General features: G+C 36.6%; 1 protein-coding gene across 3 annotated transcripts; it reads left to right on the top strand.

Annotated features, from left to right (window-relative positions):
- The first annotated feature begins 540 nt into the window (after positions 1–540).
- LOC105999358 (cytochrome P450 2C5-like) lies at positions 541–20,987 on the top strand. Of its 3 annotated transcripts, none has more exons than XM_013034330.1 (9): positions 541–708; positions 2,564–2,726; positions 2,894–3,040; positions 5,313–5,473; positions 7,016–7,192; positions 9,800–9,941; positions 14,617–14,804; positions 18,085–18,226; positions 20,806–20,987. In XM_013034330.1, the coding sequence occupies exons 1-9, from the start codon at positions 541–543 to the stop codon at positions 20,985–20,987; spliced, it is 1,470 nt and encodes a 489-aa protein (XP_012889784.1). The 3 variants fall into 3 exon arrangements, with proteins under 3 accessions (XP_012889784.1, XP_012889783.1, XP_012889785.1); XM_013034329.1 differs by having other exon boundaries at positions 9,794–9,941; XM_013034331.1 differs by lacking the exon at positions 7,016–7,192.
- Positions 20,988–22,030: the final 1,043 nt, after the last annotated feature.

The raw sequence follows: 22,030 nt of genomic DNA, 5'->3' as shown, positions 1-22,030 counted from the left end.
CTTATTGAAGAGTCTCAGTAGTGACAACACATATGGAAGTGTTGTATAGCAAAAAACAAGTTTAAATACACATTTCCTAGAAAATACAGAATACCCTAAATTCCAAAACTTCCCAACCTGTCACTAATCTGACAATCAAGAAATTTACTCTTTCTTTGACTTATGTAATTGTAACCCCTCTGTACATCTACCTTAGAATAGCAACAATTTTTTTAAATGAATGCCATATTTGAATAATGTTCAAGTTGTTGACTTTAATACTTCTTAACCATAGCTGAACATTGAAAGCAGGTAGGTTTGTATTTTAAGTAGCAACTAAATCACAATTGCCTCTGTGGCCTCTGGAAAGAGGGACATGTGTACAGGTCATTCTACTTTTATCTCTATCATCAGGACAAAGTATAATCAGAAGAGAGGTTAAAGTAAACTTCTACCTAATCATGACTAAAACATTAAAGAGGCACACCTACAGTCTCAGGGAGCATTATAAAAGGTCTGCCCTGCAAGCTCACAATACTCTCAGAAGAAGAGAAGGCTTCAATGGGTCCAGTAGTTATCCTGGTGCTGGGTCTCTCCTGTCTTCTTCTCTTTTCAATATGGAGACAGAACTCTGGGAGAACGAAGCTCCCTCCAGGTCCCACTCCTTTCCCAATTATTGGAAATATACTGCAGGTTGATATTAAAGACATCACTAAATCTTTAACCAAAGTAAGTACTCTTCATGTTTGGCCAATGTTCTCTGATAGATATGAATGAAACCATATTTTAAATGTACTGCTGAAGGTAGAATAGCATGATTTGTTATCATAAAACAAAATCCTTGTAAAAAGTGTAACATGCTTGTGACTTTTCCAGTTTGTATTTTAATCATGGAATGAACTAATGTATTATGTGAGTGGGTTACTGTCTATTTTAGTCTCAGCCACAAAATTGCAAAGGTTATGGATGGCTCTCCCCATCTTAGTTAGATAGTCAAATTTATGATGTTTTTTTTTTCCTGAAACTCCATGGTAAGGAAAGTTCTGTGATTAAAAGTTCATTTGAAAAACTCATATAGCGGGCTGGGAAGGTGGCTAAGTGGTAGAGCGCTAGCCTTGTATGCCTGAGGCCCTGGGTTCGATTCCCCAGCACCACATAAGCAAAAAGAAAAAAGCCGGAAGTGGCGGTGTGGCTCAAGTGGTAGAGCACTAGCCTTGAGCTGAAGAGCTGAGGGACAGCGCCCAGGCCCAGAGTTCAGGCCCCACAACCAGACCAAAAGAAAAAAAAAATCATCTAGCATATTAGACATTGATTTTTTTTTTTAAATCATGAAAGCTAACTTCTCTGAGAAGCTGTGAGTGATTGAAAGGAGCTATCTGTGAGGATGAGAGAACATAAAGACATGAGACCATTTAAGGGAATACTGATGGTATCAGAGTCCACCTGGATTTTTGCTTAAAACTTTGTCTGGAGCAAAAAATGCTGCTGGGTGAGAAATTGTTTGGGAGGATGTTTCATGTACTAGAGCAGCCTCTGCGGGGCCCGCCCTCTGCTTCTAATACCGATAGATCCCAAACTGCACTTGCCTATAGAAACACCTGTGCTGACTTAAAGCTGCCAGTTTCTCTTGTTTGTCAAAGAAGTAATATTCTCATCAGTAAGAGCTTCAGAGGTTATATGAAACCAGTAATCTGACACTGGTTAGGAGTACAAATGAGAATTAAACATATACCGAGCATGGAATGTCCAATAAGCCTTATCAATGGGTTTCTAGAAATGAATTTAGAATCCACAGACCTTTGTTTTGTTCTTTGTGAATCATGACAAGCCTTCTGTGTATTTTGACATGAGGATGAATGATAATGGTGCATCAACTGCCTCGTCCATTTCATGGCCAATTATAGACCATTTCTAAGTAACAGCTATAATAAACCACCTTTATAACATATGATCTTTGCAATATTTTAAGTTACGCGTTGTAAGAACCAAACTAAAGCCAATTTATGACAGCTTCTAAAAGTTAACTTGTGTCAGTCCCTAATTCCTGTTCTAAGTTAATGTTGCGAAGGTTGCAAAAATGAGTTAAACAATAATATGTCTGTGCAAAATTTTTGGGAACTTTTATTTAAAGTTTGCAGAACACCCCAGAACAGGATGGTTTTGAAACCCAGTCAGTAGAAGATTAACCACAGGAGATGTCAGCCTCCATGGCTCAAGCAGACATCGGGTTCCTGACCAATTAGAATCGAACTTGTCCCTAAACCATATCATTGCTGTAATTTTGTGGTTTTTGCCTTTATAAGCCCAGCTATACTGTTACTCGGGGCCCCCTCCCTTCCTCTGCTGTGTCGGGGGTACGGGAGGAGGCCTGAGCCTTGGCTTGTTAAATAAACCTTGCATTTTGCAGTTTGGGTTCCCTGGTCTCTCGGTGGTCGTCGGAGGGTCTCTGGGACTTGGGTATAACAGTGTTTGCCAAAATAAAGAAGCATAAAAATACAAAGATGATATCAGTTTTGCTCAGGCTCACTCTGAGGAACAAATAATGACCTCTGTCTCTAGTATGTGTTTTCTTTTCATTTTCCAGTTCTCAAAAGTCTATGGCCCTGTGTTCACTCTGTATTTGGGCATGAAGCCCACTGTGGTGTTGCATGGATATGAAGCAGTGAAGGAAGCTCTGATTGATCATGGGGAGGAGTTCTCTGGAAGAGGCAGGCTCCCATGGGCTGAAAAAGTTAATAGAGGCCTTGGTAAGTGTACATATCCATGTGTATGTATATTTGTGTGTGGGCAGAGGATGTGCCCTTAAGGAGGATGGAAAAAGAGCCAAAGCTTGGCCATCCCTGTACCTGCCATCTGTCAGCTTCCTTTTCCTTGCTTGACTTCTCTATTCATGTTTCTGCTTCCCTTCATTTAGGAATTATTTTCAGCAATGGACACAGATGGAGAGAGATGAGGCGCTTCTCACTCATGACCTTGCGGAATTTTGGGATGGGGAGGAGCATTGAAGAGCGTGTTCAAGAGGAAGCCTGCTGCCTCGTGGAGGAGTTGAGGAAAACCAAGGGTGGGAGCTGCTTTATATCATTATTTTAGAGAGGAATATAAAAGGCTCCATTAAGTCCCTTCTGTTTAAGAAATGGATTCCATTTGAGCTATCCCTCCAGTTCAAGCTTCTAGCTGGTGAGACACTATACATGTCATAGATTTGCAGCGATTTGTTTGCCTGGGCTTGCTTGTTCCCAACCACAATCCCCAGATTTCAGCCTCCTGAGTATCTGGGTTTTTGTCAAGAACATCACATCATCATGCAAAGGTTGCCCAAAGGGCACTCTGGCGTGGTTGAAGGGATGAGTGTTTATTGAGAGAGGGAGAGCGCAAACTTTAGCCTCAGAAAATGGAATTGGGCGGAGCAAGAGATATTATGAGGGGAGGAGAAAAATTATATAAGGAAGGGCGGGGAGGGGTGTGTCCACAGTGGAAGCAAAGATAATCTCAGAGGGACCTTGAGCTGCACCCAGGCCTGCCAGTTGTTTGGGTTTCAAGTGCTGGCCAGGGACTTCTAGGATTCAAGAGGAGAGAACCAAAGGAATGAGCTTCTAGCCTCTGGCTTTCCGTGTGGACCTACCACACCAGTGTCTGGCTAAATAGATATTTTCTGTTTTTTTTCTGAAGAGTTGAGGAACAATGTTTCCCTCTTACCATAATTGAGGGTATGTAATGTAGCCATTGCAAGATCGTGCTCGCTAATTGAACAGTGTGGTAATGACCCTGTCTACCCACAAAGATGCAACTATCTGGTATGCTTATTATCATTGACATTTCAGTGATTTCTCAGTATCCATGCCTACAATTTTGGATAGTCGTGGTGTGTGTAAGATTTTATTTTCTTTATTGTCTCAATAAAATTCATTTCAAAAATTATTTCTCTGAAAATATAGTACAAGTTCTATAGGTCAACATTACTTATTTCTTCTTACCCAGTACTTTAGAATTTTATTTATGTATTTTGAATAAGTATGTGCTCTATCTGTAAAATACACACAATTAGCTATATTTCAACTATTATGATCAGTTCTTTATCCAGTCTTCTTTTAGTGTATTCTAGTTCATTTTTCAATTTTGTCCATCTCTTTTTCTCCATGTGAATTGGATTTTATGTTAAAATCTTCTGTAATTAACAGAAGATTTTTACCTAATTCTACTAACCTATAGTTAACAATGGATAGCATTGTCCACTTGGATTCCACATAACCTGGCTTTTTAAATTCATTGTTCCAAATAAAATGAAAGACTTAAAATCAGATTTAATCTGTGAATGTCACACCTACAGTCATAGCAAATCTCAACAAGTTCCCAAATAACTGCTCCCTTCATAGTTATAATAAATGTTTTTCTGAGAGCTTAGACTCATTTCAATCATTAACTAGCCTACATATATGCAACTAGCTCAATGAAACTTGTTTAATCCAAACAACCCACGTCAATTCACAATGTCTTTAATTCATGACTATTTACTTTCAGTTTAAACTCAGTAGCATTTTACATGTTGATGATTTGCTCATAGTCTTTTCATTGTAAAGAGTGCCATAAATAAAATTAATCTGTCAAATAATAGAACCTCAGAGGCAAACAAATTTAAATATATATGTATATATTGTTATTGCAGAATTCCAAAAATTCAGCCCTGTCCATAAATTAAATTTTGTGTTTGATTAGACTTAGTGTCTACTTATTCCTTAAGGAGGGGAAATTTACTTATTATTTTGAAATGAAAAAGAATCTCCCATTTATTAATGCTATGTTTTTGTTTGCCTTCCCTGACATTTACATTTAATAACAGGCTTAAACTTAGTTATTACTCTTTTTCCTCATGCAACATGAAAGCATTCTGCTTTTTACCTTGGTTCATTCTAGTACTTGAACTCTGGTAAAATTTCTCTTTAGTTTCTCTCCATTGGTGATTCAAAAAAGGTATAGACACCTGATATTCCATCGCAGTCTTTCTCAGTTTTGTGTACTCTACAGGTTTTGGAAACAGATATATTGCTACTCTGAATGATTGACTATTAGGTATGTAAAAGTCTTCTTTTTCCAAAATAGCATTCATCTGATTGAAAGACTATAGGTAAAGGCAATTAGTATGAACGGACATTATTTTGCTACTTGGTTTGTGCTGGCCAACTCAGGTTCCAGGTTAAAGATATGCAGGTTTAATTCAAATGGGATATTTGGCTGTTAGAGGAATTTACAAGTAAAACAGTAATAAAAATTGGTAAAGAGGACAAGGCTGAGTACAGTATTTCATATGTATATTTCATTTGTTTCTGACTCTTCAGGCTCACCCTGTGACCCCACCTTCATCCTGGGCTGTGCTCCCTGCAATGTCATCTGCTCCATTGTTTTCCAGAATCGTTTTGATTATAAAGACCAGAACTTCCTGAACTTGATGGAGAAATTGAATGAGAATGCTGAGATGCTGAGCTCACCATGGATACAGGTGAAGCCAAGATCTTTTCTTCCTAAGAAAACACTTGTCTTTTTTTTTTTTTAACAGACCCAAATTAAATAAAGAGCCACTAGTAAGGTGAACACTTGGATGCAACAGTGCTACCTAAAGAATGGTAGAGTGCCATTCAGGAAGTTACTGCCTGTGACCACACATTCTATCATTTTCCCTATTCTATTTTTGTAGTAGCTTCAAAGTTTCTGGTTGTATATTAAGATCCTTGATCAACTTTCAATTGATATAACTTCAGAGAAATAGATAAGGGTGTAGTTCATTTTCTGCAGTTCCAAAATGAAGCCTGTTGAAACTGGTTTGGGAAACAGGGAAGGAAATGATGAGAGAGAGTAGCACAGGAGTCTAGATATATTGTCTCATCTAGATGTATTATATAGCTGGGCCTTGTTGGCTCATAGATATACATTAGTTTACTCAGGAGAGTGAGACCTGGAAGATCAGGGATTTGAGCCAGCCAAGGCAGAGAAGTGTGACAGAATCCATCTCCCAAATAGTCAGCAAAAACCAGTCATGACCAAGAAAGTGAAGCAAGAGTCTGGGGCTCTGAGTTCAAACCCTGGTACTGGCAGCAAAAGGAAAAATGCATTTTATTTATATATGGACATGTCAAAATGAGAACATTTGACAGCTAACTGATGCTGAAATGGTAGAAAAACAATATAAAGTAATCAGCTGAGAAAAATGTCTAAGCCTAGAGGATTGACTCAAGTTAATGTGCTTAAGCAATTAATTTGATATTTCCCAATAAATCCCAAAGGGATTTTCCTATAAATTGCTTTGTTCAGGTCCTGATTGATTCCTAGTGGATCAGTGGATATCCAGGTGCTTACTGAAAGCTTACATTTCCCACAGGTTTGTTTTCCAATCAGATATCACATATTCATGCTATTACTGAGCCGGAGTATTTTTCCTCAGAGAGGAAGCATATTTGCAACAATAGAAACTACTAGGAATCACTGAATAGAGTCAGAGTGTTTGCTGATTCCACTGTGATCCTAGATGATGAAGTAGTCTGGGGAGAAATGACAAAATTGAACTATAAAAATCTTCACAATTGGGACTGGGAAGGTGGCTCAGTGGTAGAGCACTTGTCTTGCATGCATGAGGCCCTGGGTACAATTCCTCAGCACCACATAAGCAACAAGAAAAAAGCTGGAAGTGGCGCTGTGGCTCAAGTGGTAGAGTGCTAGCCTTGAGCTGAAGAGCTGAGGGACAGCGCCCAGGCCCAGAGTTAAACCCTACAACTGACCCAAAAAAAAATCTTCACAATGTTTTACAGAGTTTGGCATGGCTTAAACTCTGTAAAAGTTAATAAATATGTGATCACAGAGAGGTTAGGTACTCTATCATGAGACTGAATTTTAGGGTAACCTTGAACCCCTCTCATTTTATATGTTCCATTGAAATTTCCCTTCAAGATGGAAGCCATGTGTCATTTTTATTTACAGCCAAGTTTTCTATAATATATATGGTATGTACATGCAAATATGTTTATTAAGTTATTACTTTTTCTTTTAGATCTACAACCTTTTCCCTGATCTCATTGATTATCTACCAGGAAGTCATAACACATTACTAAAAAATTTTAATGATCTACATAGTTACATTTTGAAGAAAATAAATGACCATGAAGAATCACTGGATGTTAACAATCCAAGGGACTTGATTGATTGTTTCCTGATTAAAAAGAAACAGGTAATATGTCAAAAATCACATTTATTTGAATCCTTGAGCATTCTGTGACATATTTTTTAGTCTGTTTTACTAGAGATATTTAAACCATCAAACCAGCAGTGCTTGAAAAAGCAAGTTATCAGTTATATAAAGGAATCTACATTAAGCATCCTGGGAAACTTAAAATTAATTTCTCAAATAATTAGAATACATTTACTCTTTTTATATAAAATAATATAATAAGGAGAAGCAGAATGCACATGGCAGGTAAATAGAAACAATTTTCCTGCTAAATATATGTCATTATATAAAGATGAGTGTCATTATTATATACTGTATAGTATAGATTATGTAATTATGGTGGACTTCCTGCATGTTCTCTAAGTCAGAATAGGTTTTGAAGAAATAATTTTGGAATGATTGGTCTTGGTTAATCTTCCTTATAACAGATTGTTAATTGTGGTATTTAAAAATATATATCACAATATTATTTTATTATGCCTTTCACATTTTTATTAACAAATTTATTGTGCAAAGGCTTCTATTGTGATATGTTATAGATGTGTATAATGTAATTTAGTCATATTCACCTCTTCTGTTAGGTTTACTAATTCATCTTCTTTATATAGATTTTAGAGGTTTCCCTTATGTTTTTTTACATAAACATATAGAGTATATTATATAGGTAACATATATGTAAAATACATATAGATAATGCTTATATAATATGTATTATATATCTATATGATATACTGCAATCAACTAAGCAAAATTGAATCCTCATTACTTTCCATGGGATTACTAAAACGCACTTATGACAATCTAGTGTGAAATTAGAGCGAATTAGTGTCTGACTACACTTTTAATCCTCCCCCCTCAAATTGCATCCTTCCTCAGTTGTTTTGTCATACATTACATCTTTAATACATTCAGTATCCATAGAATTCATCTATGATTATTGCCTCCTATATTTCCCTTAAAAATATATATTAAAAATCCTAAAAAGAGGTTGAAAAAATCTAATATAATTAACATTCATATTTTCTGTATGGGTATATTTAACAAGGACATGTATATCTTGACTTGGTGTGAATTTATTGTTGAATATGCTTTAATTTCTACTTAAAAGCTGATTCTCCTTAGCACTTCTTGTATGGCAGATCTATTCATGACAGCATCTCTTCTCTTTTGTTTATCTTAGTAGCATTAACTTCTCCTGCATGATGATAGCATATGAGATAAAATTAGTGCTTTAGTCCATGACATGGAATCATTAGATTTTTCATTCATTTAGATTTCCATTAATTTTTCAACATTTACACAGCATAGAGTATAATACTCTAAGTGACCTGCAACTATTAAGTCCCAAATTTATTATGACAGATGGAGCTTTAATATTGGTGTTTGAACATACTATGCTAGAGTAAGTTGACCTCAAGTTTTAAGAGTAGCTGTAGTTTGATGATCATAGAAAAGTAGATATTACCAAAGTTTGTTTAACTTGACCAGCTTTCAAAGCATGTGATGCTGATATAGTCAAAGGAGATGACTCTTTTCCAAGAAAGTACAAATATTGAGAGGATCCATTTAATTGTTTTAATAACATATTAGTAGATATACTACAAGTCATCTGGAGATTACAAAAGCATGATGGATTTAATGTTGGCCCAGGGACAAGTTGGGAAATGATGTATTTTGACCATTTAATGATTTCCTCATTCAACATATAAAACTGCAACCTTGTTGAGAACTTGGTTTTGGGCCATCTTCTCAGTCCTTGGCACTGCTTCATCCATCCTCTCTCCTTTGTTCCAATGACAAGTTAATGTGAACACTTTTTGTCTTCATGATTAGTGTCTCTTCAGCTCATGCATTCCTAGTCATTCCTACTCAGGTTCCCTAGACCACCTGACTTGGTGCTTCCCATCTGTTGACTCATTGGGTTCTGATGAACCCATTCTTGTTCCTTGTGACTCCTAAGTTTTGCTGCCTTTTAGCATTTTCACAAGCAATATTCAGCATATGCAAATGTGTGATACAAGAAGCTAAATTGCAATGAGGACACATCCCTGTAAAACTACTATTAAGGTGCTGAGATCTAAGGATCAAAGTTTGAAGGCAACCTGAACATATAAGTCATTGAGACTCTTATCTCTAAATCAAACAGAAAATAGTGGGAAGTGGAGCTGTGGTTCAAGTGGTATAGCACTAGCCTTGAAGAAAAAAGCTCAAGGACAATGTCCACACCCTGTTCAATAACATCAACAGCAAAAAAAGTTTAATTGCAGATTTTTGCTTCAGGCTTACAACACTTATGTCCCTAATTTTCCTACTTCTAGTATTCAATTTTCTGATCCTTTAATATTTAGAGAAAATTCAGTTATTAATTGCTTAAATGAATGATGAATTTCAGACCTCAAATACAGTCACAGCACCAGATCAGTTAGAGTCAGGATAGCCCAGGAGGCCTGAAGCCTTACTTAGTCTAAACTAGTCACCATCCCACTGTCAATTGTGCATTACTCTTATTCCTTTACTCTCCAACTCCATACCACTGTGAGATATTGTGAATTCACTGTCATCACATGTGCTGGTAAATAACATAATTGCATCAAATCTTAGGAGAAGGAAAATCACAAGGAGCCATCAGAATTTACTAATGAAGGTTTGACAATAGTAGCAAATGATTTATTTGGTGCTGGGACAGAAACGACGAGCACAACACTGAGATACTCCCTGCTGCTCCTGCTGAAGCACCCTCACGTCACAGGTAGGAGTACAAGGGAGACCTAGGTGAAACTTCGGAAAATATAGGAAAGATGCTGGTAGTGATTTGCATTGTCAGGTATGTCTCACAGCTCACCATCCTGTGCCACCAGCTGAAATCAGAGACAAGTGATGAGAACACAGCAGTAGGAAAAGCAGCAAGACTCTGTCTTGTGTCTGAATTTTCTGGCAGGTAATTGTTGGAAAACTGCTCTAGAATAAGTTGACATACAATAACATGTTGATTTTACACCCAAAACTCCAGCTTTTGCAGTAGGTTCTTCTATATATTTTTCCTCATTGTGACTATTCTAATGCTGCCATAGGCCAAAGAGATCTCTTGTCACCCATGGATAAGTACAAGTCCTAGAAATTAATGAGGATGTATGAGATAAATTCCATTCCAGAACATTTTCTAAAAAGAAACTCATTAGAAAGGTATTATTGAGACAGATGCCATACCTGAAGGAATTTTAAAATTTCAGAAATCTAAGTCCATAAAACTTATGTTTGGTAAAGTTAGAATTTTACAAGGGCATCTGTGATTTATATCTTTTACAATGTTGTTTTGTATTTATATAGTTTTAGGTGTGGAAACACTATGTAAAGGTTTAGGAAATAAGTATAAAATAATTTAAATGAGAATTAGTCCTCTCATAACAAAGAAGAGAAGAGAATACTAACCAGATAAGATGTCGACCAAAATTCTGATACTCAGAGTAGATGTAATTGTGATAAAGTAACTGAGCCAGACACATGTTGCTTTCACCTAAATGTGGTAACAGGAAAAGTTCTGAGAGAAGGAAACCCAAGCTATGTCTCCAAAATTCCATAAAGTTTCTCCCTTTTTATGTTGCCAGTCCTAGGGCTGGGCACTGTCTCCGAGCTTCTTTTGCTCAAGGCTAGGCCTCTACACTTGAGCTACAACCCTACTTCTGCCTTCTTCAGTGTATGTGGTACTGAGGAATGAAACCCAGGGCTTTATGCATGGTAGGAAAGCACTCTACCACTAAGCCACATCCCCAACCTCATAAAGTTTCCTATTTAGAAATAACAAGTATCGAAGAAGATAGAAAAGAGTTTAACAAACAGACTCTCCATGTTCAAATTCTTATCACACCTCCACTCCTCGGATGAAAAGAAAAACTCTCTCTCCACACCAAGAAAGCTCTTTCTCTCTGTACTAAGAATCTGTGCTCAGAAATTTTGGGCAAACACAGTGAAGTATAAAGTTGAGAGGCCTGAACAAACCCTCTTTTTTTATGCAGAACATTTTTTGTATATATCTTTTATTGTAAAGACACTGTACAGAGGGGTTACAGTTACATGAAAAAGGTAATGTGTAAATTTCCTATGGAGCATTGTTACCTCCTTCTTTGTTTTTTCCCCTACCATTCCTTCCCCCCCCACCTCCAACTCCTCCCTTCCCCACCCACAAAGGTGTAAAGTTGGTTTTCAACATAGTGTCTTGTACATCTCATTGTTACAATGGGTCAATCTGTATTTTTCTTTCAGCATTTTGTTATTTCCTTTCCCCTCCCCAAATTAGAAAAAATGTATATACAAGATGCAGGGCACTGGAATCAAATACAGTGAAGACAGGAGTTATACATAGAAAAGAAACAAAAGTATTACATACTACATTATAAATACATTAAAAACAACAGTAAAAAAGATAAAACTTCTTGTGTCCCTATCTTTGGGGTAATTTCACTTAGCATCATCTTGTATGTTCATATGTACATAGCTTTTGACCATTTGTGCTAGTCATAGACGTATACTAGTTATATATATATATATATATATTATATTACATACATGGTTTTTGACCTTTTGTGCTAGTCATAGACATATACTAGTTATATATAATATATATATGTATATTATACCACATTTTTTCTGATCCATTCAGCTACTGAGGGTCATCTGGGATGGTGCCATATCTTAGCTATGGTGAAGAATGCTGCAATAAACATAGTTGTGCTGGTAGATTTAGTATAGCCTTGTTTGTAACTGTTTGGGTAAATGTCCAAAAGTGGGATTGCTGGGTCATAGGGAGCTCTATGTGTAGTCTTTTGAGGAACCTCCATACTGCTTTCCAAAGTGGTTGAACAAGTTTACACTCACACCAACAATGCAGTAGGGTTCCCTTTGGCCACATCCCCTCAAGGTGATGTACAATTTTTATGTGTCTTTTTTCCTGAAATTCTTCCAGAATGAAGAACTCTAAGACCCTCCATATTTTACCAATTTGATAAAAAAATATACTCTCCAAGTGTCCAGCAGAATAAAGGGATAAAAGTCTTCACTCAGCATAAAGTTTTAGCATTCCAGAATACCAGGGTTAGAAAGAAGATCATCCCAAGTTTCAGAAAGACACAACTAGGTCAGATATCAAGAGATGATGGGAGTGCATCAAAACTCTTAAGAGTAAAGAGAAAAGATGGGAGAGGACTTCCAAATCAGCCATAAACTTCATAACCCATTTTCTCTTTTTTCACACAATATGTTTTGTTCAGTTATCTCAAACCAAGTCAAAGAAAATCATGGACTCCAGAAACTGGAGCAGGAAGGTTATGAGGTATTCTGAATCTCACTGAGGCTGCTACAAACTCAAAAACATCAGAACAAACCAGAAACCAATGATGCAAGGAGGGAGGGGAGACACTGAGAAGGAAGGAGACATGGACAAGAGTCTCAGAATTCCCACTTACTAACCATTAATTGATAGATATTTTACACAAGTATTTGTGAATTTTCAAATAATTCTAACTCAGGAAATAGAAAATCATGAACTGACTGATAAGAAAGAAAAGGGAAGTACAATAAATGGAATGCAATTCTAATTTCCACCCTGGGAACAATATTTCTGAACCAGAATGCTTGAAACTGTAAATATTGGTTCAAATACTGATACATAATATCTAGTATATTGTTGTGAATGAAGTAAGGGGAAACATACATGTTTATCTCTATGTGCCTTTTCAGATGTGGCTAAATATATAAGACAGAGGTGTGAATGCACATTTCACTCTCACATACTAGGATATCAATAAATATTCTCTAAAAGTGATTAAAAAAATCAACTGGGCATCCAGCACCAGTGGCTCATGCCTAGATTCTTATGTACTCATGAGGCTCAGATATGAGGATTGAAATTTAAAGCCAGGCCAGGTATTAAAGTCAATGAGACTCTTATCTCCAATAAACTACTCAGAAAAAAGCCAGAAGTGGTGTTGTGGCTCAAGTGATAGAGCACAAAGTACATATTATTGAGCACAAAGAAGTTCAAGGACAGCAGCCAGGCCCTGAATTCAAGCTCCAGGTCCAGTAAAAAGAAAAAAAAAGAAAGCATCATTATTTAGAATATGAACATAATTTTCCAAAGCAGATTCTAGGATTCCCAATATGGATATCATCAGAAAGTGGTTTGATAATGTGAGTAGTACTGTACACTGTACACATGCGTACACAAAGATATACACTATTTGTATAATGCTTAAATAATAATCATTTTAAAATAAAATATAATGTTTATTGTTTTTCTTAGAGAACTACCATTTCTTCTTCTGCATTTTTATTAGGGTACATTTATTGTTCAAATGTATTTAATGCTGATACTTCCATAGATGCATACAAATATTTTCATTTTTATTATTTAATTGCTGTACAAAGGGTTGCAATTCAGCACAGTCTTTCATGCATCATAATGTGTCTGAACCAAAGTCAATCCCTATTTATAGTTTTACTTAATTATGTCCTGTTTAGTTTTTGAAATATATTCTTCTATTGATATCAACTACAGAAAAAGTAAACTCCTTTTTAAAAAGACACATTATTAACTTATTATCTATACACTAATAGAATTTAAAAGTCATTTTACTCTAAAATTATCTCTTTTATCAGCAAAAAATACTTCTGAATTTAAACAAAATGGGAATATTTTATTAATATCTTCAAAGTCATACTTAGAATGATTTATGATGGCTAGCCCATGAATTAGCATTCATATTTGTGGAGACTTGTGAAATCTGAAGATACAAGTGAAGATAATAGTGTCCTCAAAAGTGTACTTTTATTGTTCATATTTTATTCCCTTTATTTTATAATGTTTTATTATTACAGTATTATAAGTATGTAGTTCCTATGATAATATACTTTTTACATATTAAATAAAGGTATTAAATCTCAATGTAAAGTATATTACATGTACATTAATAATCTTTTTGTTTTTTTGTTTATGTTTTTCTTAACAAGAAACTAACCTCTATGCCTTGATTAACTCATTATAAGGCTACTAAGCAGGAAAATGATGTGTGTACATGCTGAAGTATTAATACTCCATGGGGCATGTATTTTTTTACTTCAAAAAAAATTTTTTGGTCCGGTTGTGGGACCTGAACTCTGGGCCTGGGTGCTGTCCTTCAGCTCTTCAGCTCAAGGCTAGCACTCTACCACTTGAGCCAGAGCGCCACTTCCAGCATTTTTCTTTTTTCTTATGTGGTGCTGAGGAATCAAACCCAGGGCCTCATGCATGCAAGGCAAGCGCTCTACCACTGAGCCACCTTCCCAGCCCTTACTTCAAATCTTGTTAAGATTCACTATCACAATTTATGTGCTTACTGTGATCAATGTGTCACTTTCCTCTTGTTCCACCATTTCTTATTATGTCTCACCAGCTAAAGTGAAGGAAGAGATTGACCATGTGATTGGCAGACACCGCAGCCCCTGCATGCAGGACAGGAGCCAAATGCCCTACACAGATGCTGTGCTGCATGAGATCCAGAGATACATTGATCTTGTACCCATGACCTTGCCCCATGTAGTGACCCGTGACATTAAGTTCAGAGACTACATCATTCCCAAAGTGAGCTTCTTTTCTGCTGAGTCTCCATAGGGAGCTTGAGTTCTTGAGGTCACTGCAGGATTCCTCTCCTCCATACCACATGAGAGAGCTGCAAAAGTCTCACAGTTGGCTGGTCAGGAGAGGTTGTGGTATAGCAAGATTGGGTTTGTATATCCATGCGAAATTATCCTTGGTATCCCACACTGTGAATCCCAACTTTGTTATGCCCCTTAAATTCTTTTTGTTTTAGAGACTTCTCCTTGTTCTCCTTGTTGTCTTTCTTTCCTCTTCCTCCTCCTACTATTCTTCCTTCTCCTTCTTCTTGATCTTTTGGCTATGCTTAGTTTTTGTATTTCCAAATGAATGCAAAAGCTTGTTATTTTTCAATTTCCAAATATGTTCTGCTATAGATAAATTTGGGGGAAAATGTTAACCTTAATTTCTTCAATTCACGAAAGAGTCCTGCTTCTAATTTACCAATGCTTTACTTTAGTTTCCAAGTAATATTTTGTTTTCAAGATCGATTACAAATATATTCATAGACTTTCTCTAAAACATAGCATTTTCACTATTACTGTTTTATTTTTTCATTGGCTTTGTGCTTGTTGGCCTGTGCACTGTCTGTGAGCTCATTTCCTCAAAGCTAGTGCTCTACCAGTTTGCACCACAGTTCCACTTCCAGTTATCTGGTGGTTAACTGGAGATAAGAGACTCATGGACTTTGTTGCCTGGGCTGGCTTTGAACCATGATCCTTAGATCTCCTGAGTAGCTAGGATTACAGACAGGAGCCACCAGTGCCTGGCTTGATTGTTATTATTTTTATGGTGCCTTTGCTATCATTTGTACCTGATATATAGAAACATAACTGCCTTAATCATTCTGATGACCTCATAAAATATAAACTCATGAAATTTACTAGTCATTGCTAATGAATTCTCTGTAGATTTGTTTGGAACTTTAAGGTGCATTACCATAATATCTACTTTAATATTTTATACTTGTTTTTCCAATTCCTGTGCCTATAATTTTACTTTGTTGAATTTTTACACTGGCAGCCAGGATGGTATAAACAAAATAGATTTTAGTGGTCATATTTGTTTCATTATGATTGGCAGAAAAGATTTCAAGCTTGGTATTTCACAGTCAATTTTGATACCTTAAGTAGATTAAAAAATAACAGTAGGGAAATTTTCGATATGTTCTTACTTATGTATGAATTTTGAACATAAACATGATAATATTTTGAATCAGATCTATTCTCTGTAATGATTCTTCTTCTTTGAAAAGTTTTAATTATACAGGTGATGTGCAGAGGGGTTACAGTTACATAATTCAGGTAGAGTAGGTTTCTTCTTGGACACTGCCACCTCTTCCTTGTCTCTCTCCCAGTTTTTCCTTCTCATCCCCATCCACAAGTTGTATAGTTCATTTTGAACAGTGTCTGGTGAGTGCCACTGCTGCATTTGTTCACCCTTTGTCCCTCCATTTCTGTGCCTCCCCTTACACTCCCAAAGAAAGATAAATGAACAAACAGAACAAAGAGGAAAGAAAACAAAAAACAGCAAAAGAAGGAAAAAACCCTCATTTTCATTTTCTGGAGTTCATTCCAATAAATATTACTTTGTATGATCAGATGCACATAGGTATTGAACCTTTGTGTTTTTCTCCCCAGAGTATCCTCCTGTGGTCTCACAGTGTGAATGCCTCGGTTTCTTCTTTTTAATGTGTTTAAAATTTTAGTGTGGTGCTCTCTTAGGCAGCATACATGGTAAAAAGAAACAATACAGAGAAGATTAGCATGACCCCTGCATAAGGGTGAATCTCAAATTTGTGAATCATTCCATATTGTTATCAAAACGAATACCAGGCAATGGAAACACTGGAGGAGGGACATTAGGGGCACAGGAATGGAGGAAGGTCTGATAAGCAAATGCAGTCATTGTATTCTAGATGGGTAGTTGTTGACCTTCTATTGCTTTATGCCCTTCTTGCTTTTAAGGTTTCTGCTGTTGAGAAATCTGGTATTATGCTGATGGGCTTGCCACCATAGATGACTCATTGCTTTTCTTTGGCAGCTGTCAGTACTGTTTACTGTTTCTAAACATTTAACCTAACTGTAGTGTGTCTTGGAGTGATTCTTTTTGGATATGATCTGTTTGCTGTCCTAAAAACTCTTGTACCTGGATTGTAAAAGATTTAGAAAATAGTCTCACATAATTTTATTGACTATGTTTTGTATTGTTTTAGCATGGGCCTTTTCTTCAACCTCTATGTCTATGTTCCATAGGTTTGGCCTTTCAAATTTCCCAGGTGGGCTTGTATAATAATTTAATACTTTACTTTTCACCTAGTTCTTCATCTGACTATTCTAATATATCTACATTTTCCTTGATCCCTGATATTCTGTTTCAATCTGATACACTCTTTTGATTGTTTTTATGATTCATATGGTTTTTCATTTCCAAAATTTTAGTTTAACTATTTTTTAATATTTATGTATCTTTATTGAACTCCTCATTTATATATATTTCATTGTCTTACTTCATTCAGCTGCTTATTTGTATCCACTTCAAATTCACTCATTTTTTATTCTTGTTCTTTTTATTGTATTGAAATCATTTTGTTGAAATAATTTTTCTTGTAATCATACTTTTGAGTTCCTTGGGCTTTAATCTTCTTCAAGATCCTTTATGTCTATGCTATAGAATTGTTAAAATTAGGAGATACTTGCCTTTTTTCAATACATTCTGTGTTGATATTTATTGGTTCTGAAGCCAGTTCACTGGATGGAAGTCTTCATTACCTATAGACCAGAAGATTGAACTAAGTGATTTTCATTGTATCTGTCACTGCTTTAACTATGTTTTTTATTGGTCATGGGGCTTGAACTCAGAGCCAGAGCACTGTCTCTGACCTTTTTCTCAAAGCTACTGATTTACCACTTAACCACAGTGCCACTTCTGATTTTCTGGTAATTGATTGGAGAAAACAACACCATGGGCTTTCCTGCCTGAACTGTCTGTTAACTGTAGTATGCAGATCTCAGCCTCCTGAGCATCTAGGATAACAAATGTGAGCCTCTGGCACCTGGCTTTGTATACATACATGCATACATATATCTATATATCTACATATGTGTGTATAGATTTATATAGATCTCTATATATAAATTCATACAGAGCTTGGTATATATATGTACAGATCTATGTATATATAGATATAGATATAGGTGTTTCTATACATATATCTACATCTATATCTATCTAATTAGCTTATGTTATCTGTGTGTATTGTTCCCAGGGCACATCCATACTGATATCACTGACATCTGTGCTGCATGACCCCAAGGAATTCCCCAATCCTGACAAGTTTGACCCTGGCCACTTTCTGGATGAAAGTGGTAACTTTAAGAAAAGTAACTACTTTATGCCTTTCTCAGCAGGTAATAAAATTTCATTTCCATACCTCAGATAACTTTGGGGGGGGGATGTCAGTGGGAACTTACATAAAGCCTCCTTGGGGCTGGTGTATTTCCCATAAGCTCCTGATTAGGAGCAGCACTCTCAATGCCCTTGCACTTTCCTGTTCATGATGCATCTCCACTGTTTGATCAGATTAGTGAGACATCAGTTTCTCTGTGCATTTCTTCCAAGTTCAACAGGGTAAAGCAAGCAATTCTGGCATTCTTTCTTTACATATATCATAATGATCTCTTCCTAAACAGTAAAACTCATTTAAACTGCCCTCACTCACAATGAAAAAGATTATCTCATCAGAGGTCCCCCCACATCTTTTTGTGACATTTGTCACCCCCAGGCTTCTCTATAGAAAGATTCTCTCCCAAAAGGCACAGAAGAACACCAAAGGGCAGTGAGGGAAGATCATCACAGATGACAAGACATGAGAATTTGTGGGTGGAGTATTAACTCATTTGTCAAGTTCTTGAACTTGATTATTAAACAGAAAATGGCATAATCAACATTTTTAATACATTTAAGGTACTTCAAAAGGGACAGATAGTAGATGGAAGACAGAGTAAAACATTTTTAAGAAAGTCATGAACCACAAGAACAGAACATGTACTCTTATCAGTGTCAGAAACTGTGAAATAATCCTATGGACATAGCAGCAATGTATGATAGATATCCCACAATGATCACAGAGCACTCTGCTCTTCTTTCAGTCTAAGACATGTGTCTGGATATTGTATCCCCACACCTGCAGTATGTGTGCTGTGTGTCTGAACAGGGAGCAGCCTTCCTTCACTGACACTGTGATTTTTTGTCTTTTTTGTTTGTTCCTTTATTTATTTGGGTTTTGGTTTTTTTTTAAGTGTCAGTTGTAGGGCTTGAAGTCAGGGTTTCGGCCCTGTTCCTGACCTTTGTTGCTCAATGCTAGCATTCTACCCCTTTGAGCCACAGCTGTACTTCTGCCTTTTGGTGGATAATTGCAGGTAAGAGTCTCAGGGACTTTCTTACCCCAGGCTCACTTCTAATCACGATCCTCTGATCTCAGCCTCCCCAGTAGTTGGATTGTAGACATGAGCCACTGGCACCCAACTAATGACCTGACCTTTGATATCTGCTTTACATCTGTCATATAGATACCATGGGGAAAGGCAGTGATCTCTCTTGAAAAATTCACTTTTTTTACACAAAGGGAAACATTTTAAGTAATGAGAAAATTATGGCTTCAAATGATTTGAGTGTCAGTGACAATCTGAATATGATATTTGGGAAGCTGAATGAGAGGCAAGATTTTATGGCTTGATGGACACAAAGAGCACAAGAAAGGACATGAAATGTGGTCTGTGTCTTGATGTCTGTAGGGAAATGTATCATAGCCAAAAGGAATTTCATGATGTAGTACTTAAACTTTGTAATTTAATGTAGGCTGATAAAAAATGGACAGTTGGGCTGTTAATATTAAAATGCAAAATGTGTTCGCTATTTTTCTGGGGACAGTTTACATGAGCAATATGAATAGGTTTTCTTAGAAAAACACAGATGTCTCTAGAACATACAAAGTATATCATTGAAACCTGAGACCCAAAATTTTTATAAATCGATAATGAATACTTGATTAAAATTGTAATAAATCAAAATCAATTATTATTTTAATTTCTCACCAACATTTTATAAAGGAATTATTAGCATCCCCACTTAATATTTGAAGAAAATAAGGCTCAGATATTTTACTAACTTACCCCACATGGATAGTTAATGACGGTGTCAAGATTTGACTTCTGAGTTGATTTGGAAAGCAGTATTGCCTACCACTATCTTTATATGTGATGAATTCTACTTGGAGTCATGGGTAGGTCTATGTCCTACATATTAATTACTCTATAGATACAAAGGTTTAGAGGAAATCCCAAAATATGATCATAGGCCTTCCTGATTAGTAGGGATAATACTAAGAGAGAAGGAATGGAAGTAAGCATTCAGGTTGAAAAAAGGAAAAAAATAAGATTGGGAGCTAAAAGGTCTTCCAGAATTATGATCTTTTCCTTTAGCAGGGAACATATTAGAATAACTGATACAATAATTTGGCAATCCTCAACCAAGCATAGAGAAAGAGTAAAGAGGGGAGGAGAGCAGGAAAATTTTTTAAAGAGCATTTTTCATGTAAAAATTCTTAATAAAATGCTTACATGAAGATGGTAATCTGTTTTCTTATAATATAATTTTTTGGTATGATTTTCTTTGGATTTGTTTTAGAGAGGATCTTAAAAATGTAGCCCAAAGTAGTTACCAACTCAGAATTCTCTCTATTAGTCTCCTGTGCTAGACTTACAAGTTTGTGTGTGCCTGTGCTGCCATTCTCAGATAATGTATTAGTGAAGATTACATATTTCCAGGTATCTGTACAGCTTTCCTGCTCTCTGTGCATTCGGTAATTCACTGAAGGCACATTGACACTTTCTTTTGCCAGTTACAAATGCAATGCTTCACACTCTCACACTTACATAGGTGGAGTCATTTCCTGCTTTGACTTGTTTTTGTTTTACAAAAATTTCAGGCAAACGGATTTGTGTTGGAGAAGGCCTGGCCCGCATGGAGCTGTTTTTATTCCTGATCACCATTCTACAGAATTTCAACCTGAAATCTCTCGTGGATTCACAGGACCTCGATACCACTCCAGTTCTGAATGGGCTTATCTCTGTGCCACCATCATACCAGCTGAGCTTCATTCCAGTGTAAAGAAGAGCTCTGCTGTCTGGCTCCATCTGTGCAGCAATCTGCAGTTCCCGCCTCTGAGTATCACTCACCAACTTCCCCTGCCAGGAATGCTTTCCTGTCCTCTCTTCTCACATCTGCTCTCTCCCCCCACACCCCCCCCACAGATCCAGGAAGATCTGTTCTCCATTTTGGTGGGATTCCTGTGTCACTGCACTATCACATCTATAGTCTCTTATGTTTTATAATAGTTTTATTCACCACTCCATGTTCTAATATTTTTCTAATGCTGATTTACTAATAAGCTAGTATGACAAAACCAAAAAATGATTACCATGTGATAGGTCAGACTGCTTTCTCTGTATATAATCCATAATAAACATCATGCCTTTGGTCATTCTTGGACTGTCCTACTTTGTTCAAAATTCAGTGAAGCAATGAAACAAACTAGAGTCCCATGTTGACCCCATTACGACAAGCACTGGGAATGGGAAGGGGGAGATGGTAGGAAAACTCTTTGATGATGTCACCTGTCATATCTAGGGATGCAGATTTAATGAACAAAAGCAATGTCCACAAGTGTCTCTTCCTGAGGAAAATATTGTAAGACACAGACATACAGAGAATAATGTAAAAGGCTAGTGTTCACGTCTTTACTTTTGTGTTGGTGTTAAAAAAAAAAAGAGGGAAAGCTGGTGGCCAGTGGCTCACACCTGTAATCCTAGCTACTCAGGAGGCTGAGATCTGAGGGTCGAGGTTCAAAGCCAGCCCGGGCATGAATGTCCATGAGACTCTTATCTCCAAGAAAGCACTAGAAAACTGGAACTGCCTCTGTGGTTCAAGCGGTAGAGCACTCGCCTTGAACTGTAAAGTGCAGGGACAGCACCTAAGCCCAGAGTTCAAGCCCCACAACCACCAAAAATAATAAATAAATAAAAGTGAAATTTTCTTGTCAATTGATCTTTGCAACTGAAAGCCAGATATGAGTTTATGTTTTTATATTGATAATCATATGCTCCATTATTTTTATTTATGCACATCAATTGTACATTTTGAGATGTTTCATT

This window comes from Dipodomys ordii, unplaced genomic scaffold (genome assembly GCF_000151885.1).
Source record: "Dipodomys ordii isolate 6190 unplaced genomic scaffold, Dord_2.0 Scaffold188, whole genome shotgun sequence".
Classification (NCBI taxonomy): domain Eukaryota; kingdom Metazoa; phylum Chordata; class Mammalia; order Rodentia; family Heteromyidae; genus Dipodomys; species Dipodomys ordii.
The sequence above is the reverse complement of the archived record's forward strand: the minus strand, read 5'-3'. Positions and strand labels throughout refer to the sequence as shown.

Excerpts from the sequence above, each read along its gene's own strand:
- LOC105999358 (XM_013034329.1), top strand. The coding sequence starts at position 541 with ATGGGTCCAGTAGTTATCCTGGTGCTGGGTCTCTCCTGTCTTCTTCTC. Across the intron at positions 5,474-7,015 it reads TGAGCTCACCATGGATACAG|ATCTACAACCTTTTCCCTGA; the intron begins GTGAAGCCAAGA and ends TTTTTCTTTTAG. Across the intron at positions 14,805-18,084 it reads GAGACTACATCATTCCCAAA|GGCACATCCATACTGATATC; the intron begins GTGAGCTTCTTT and ends TATTGTTCCCAG.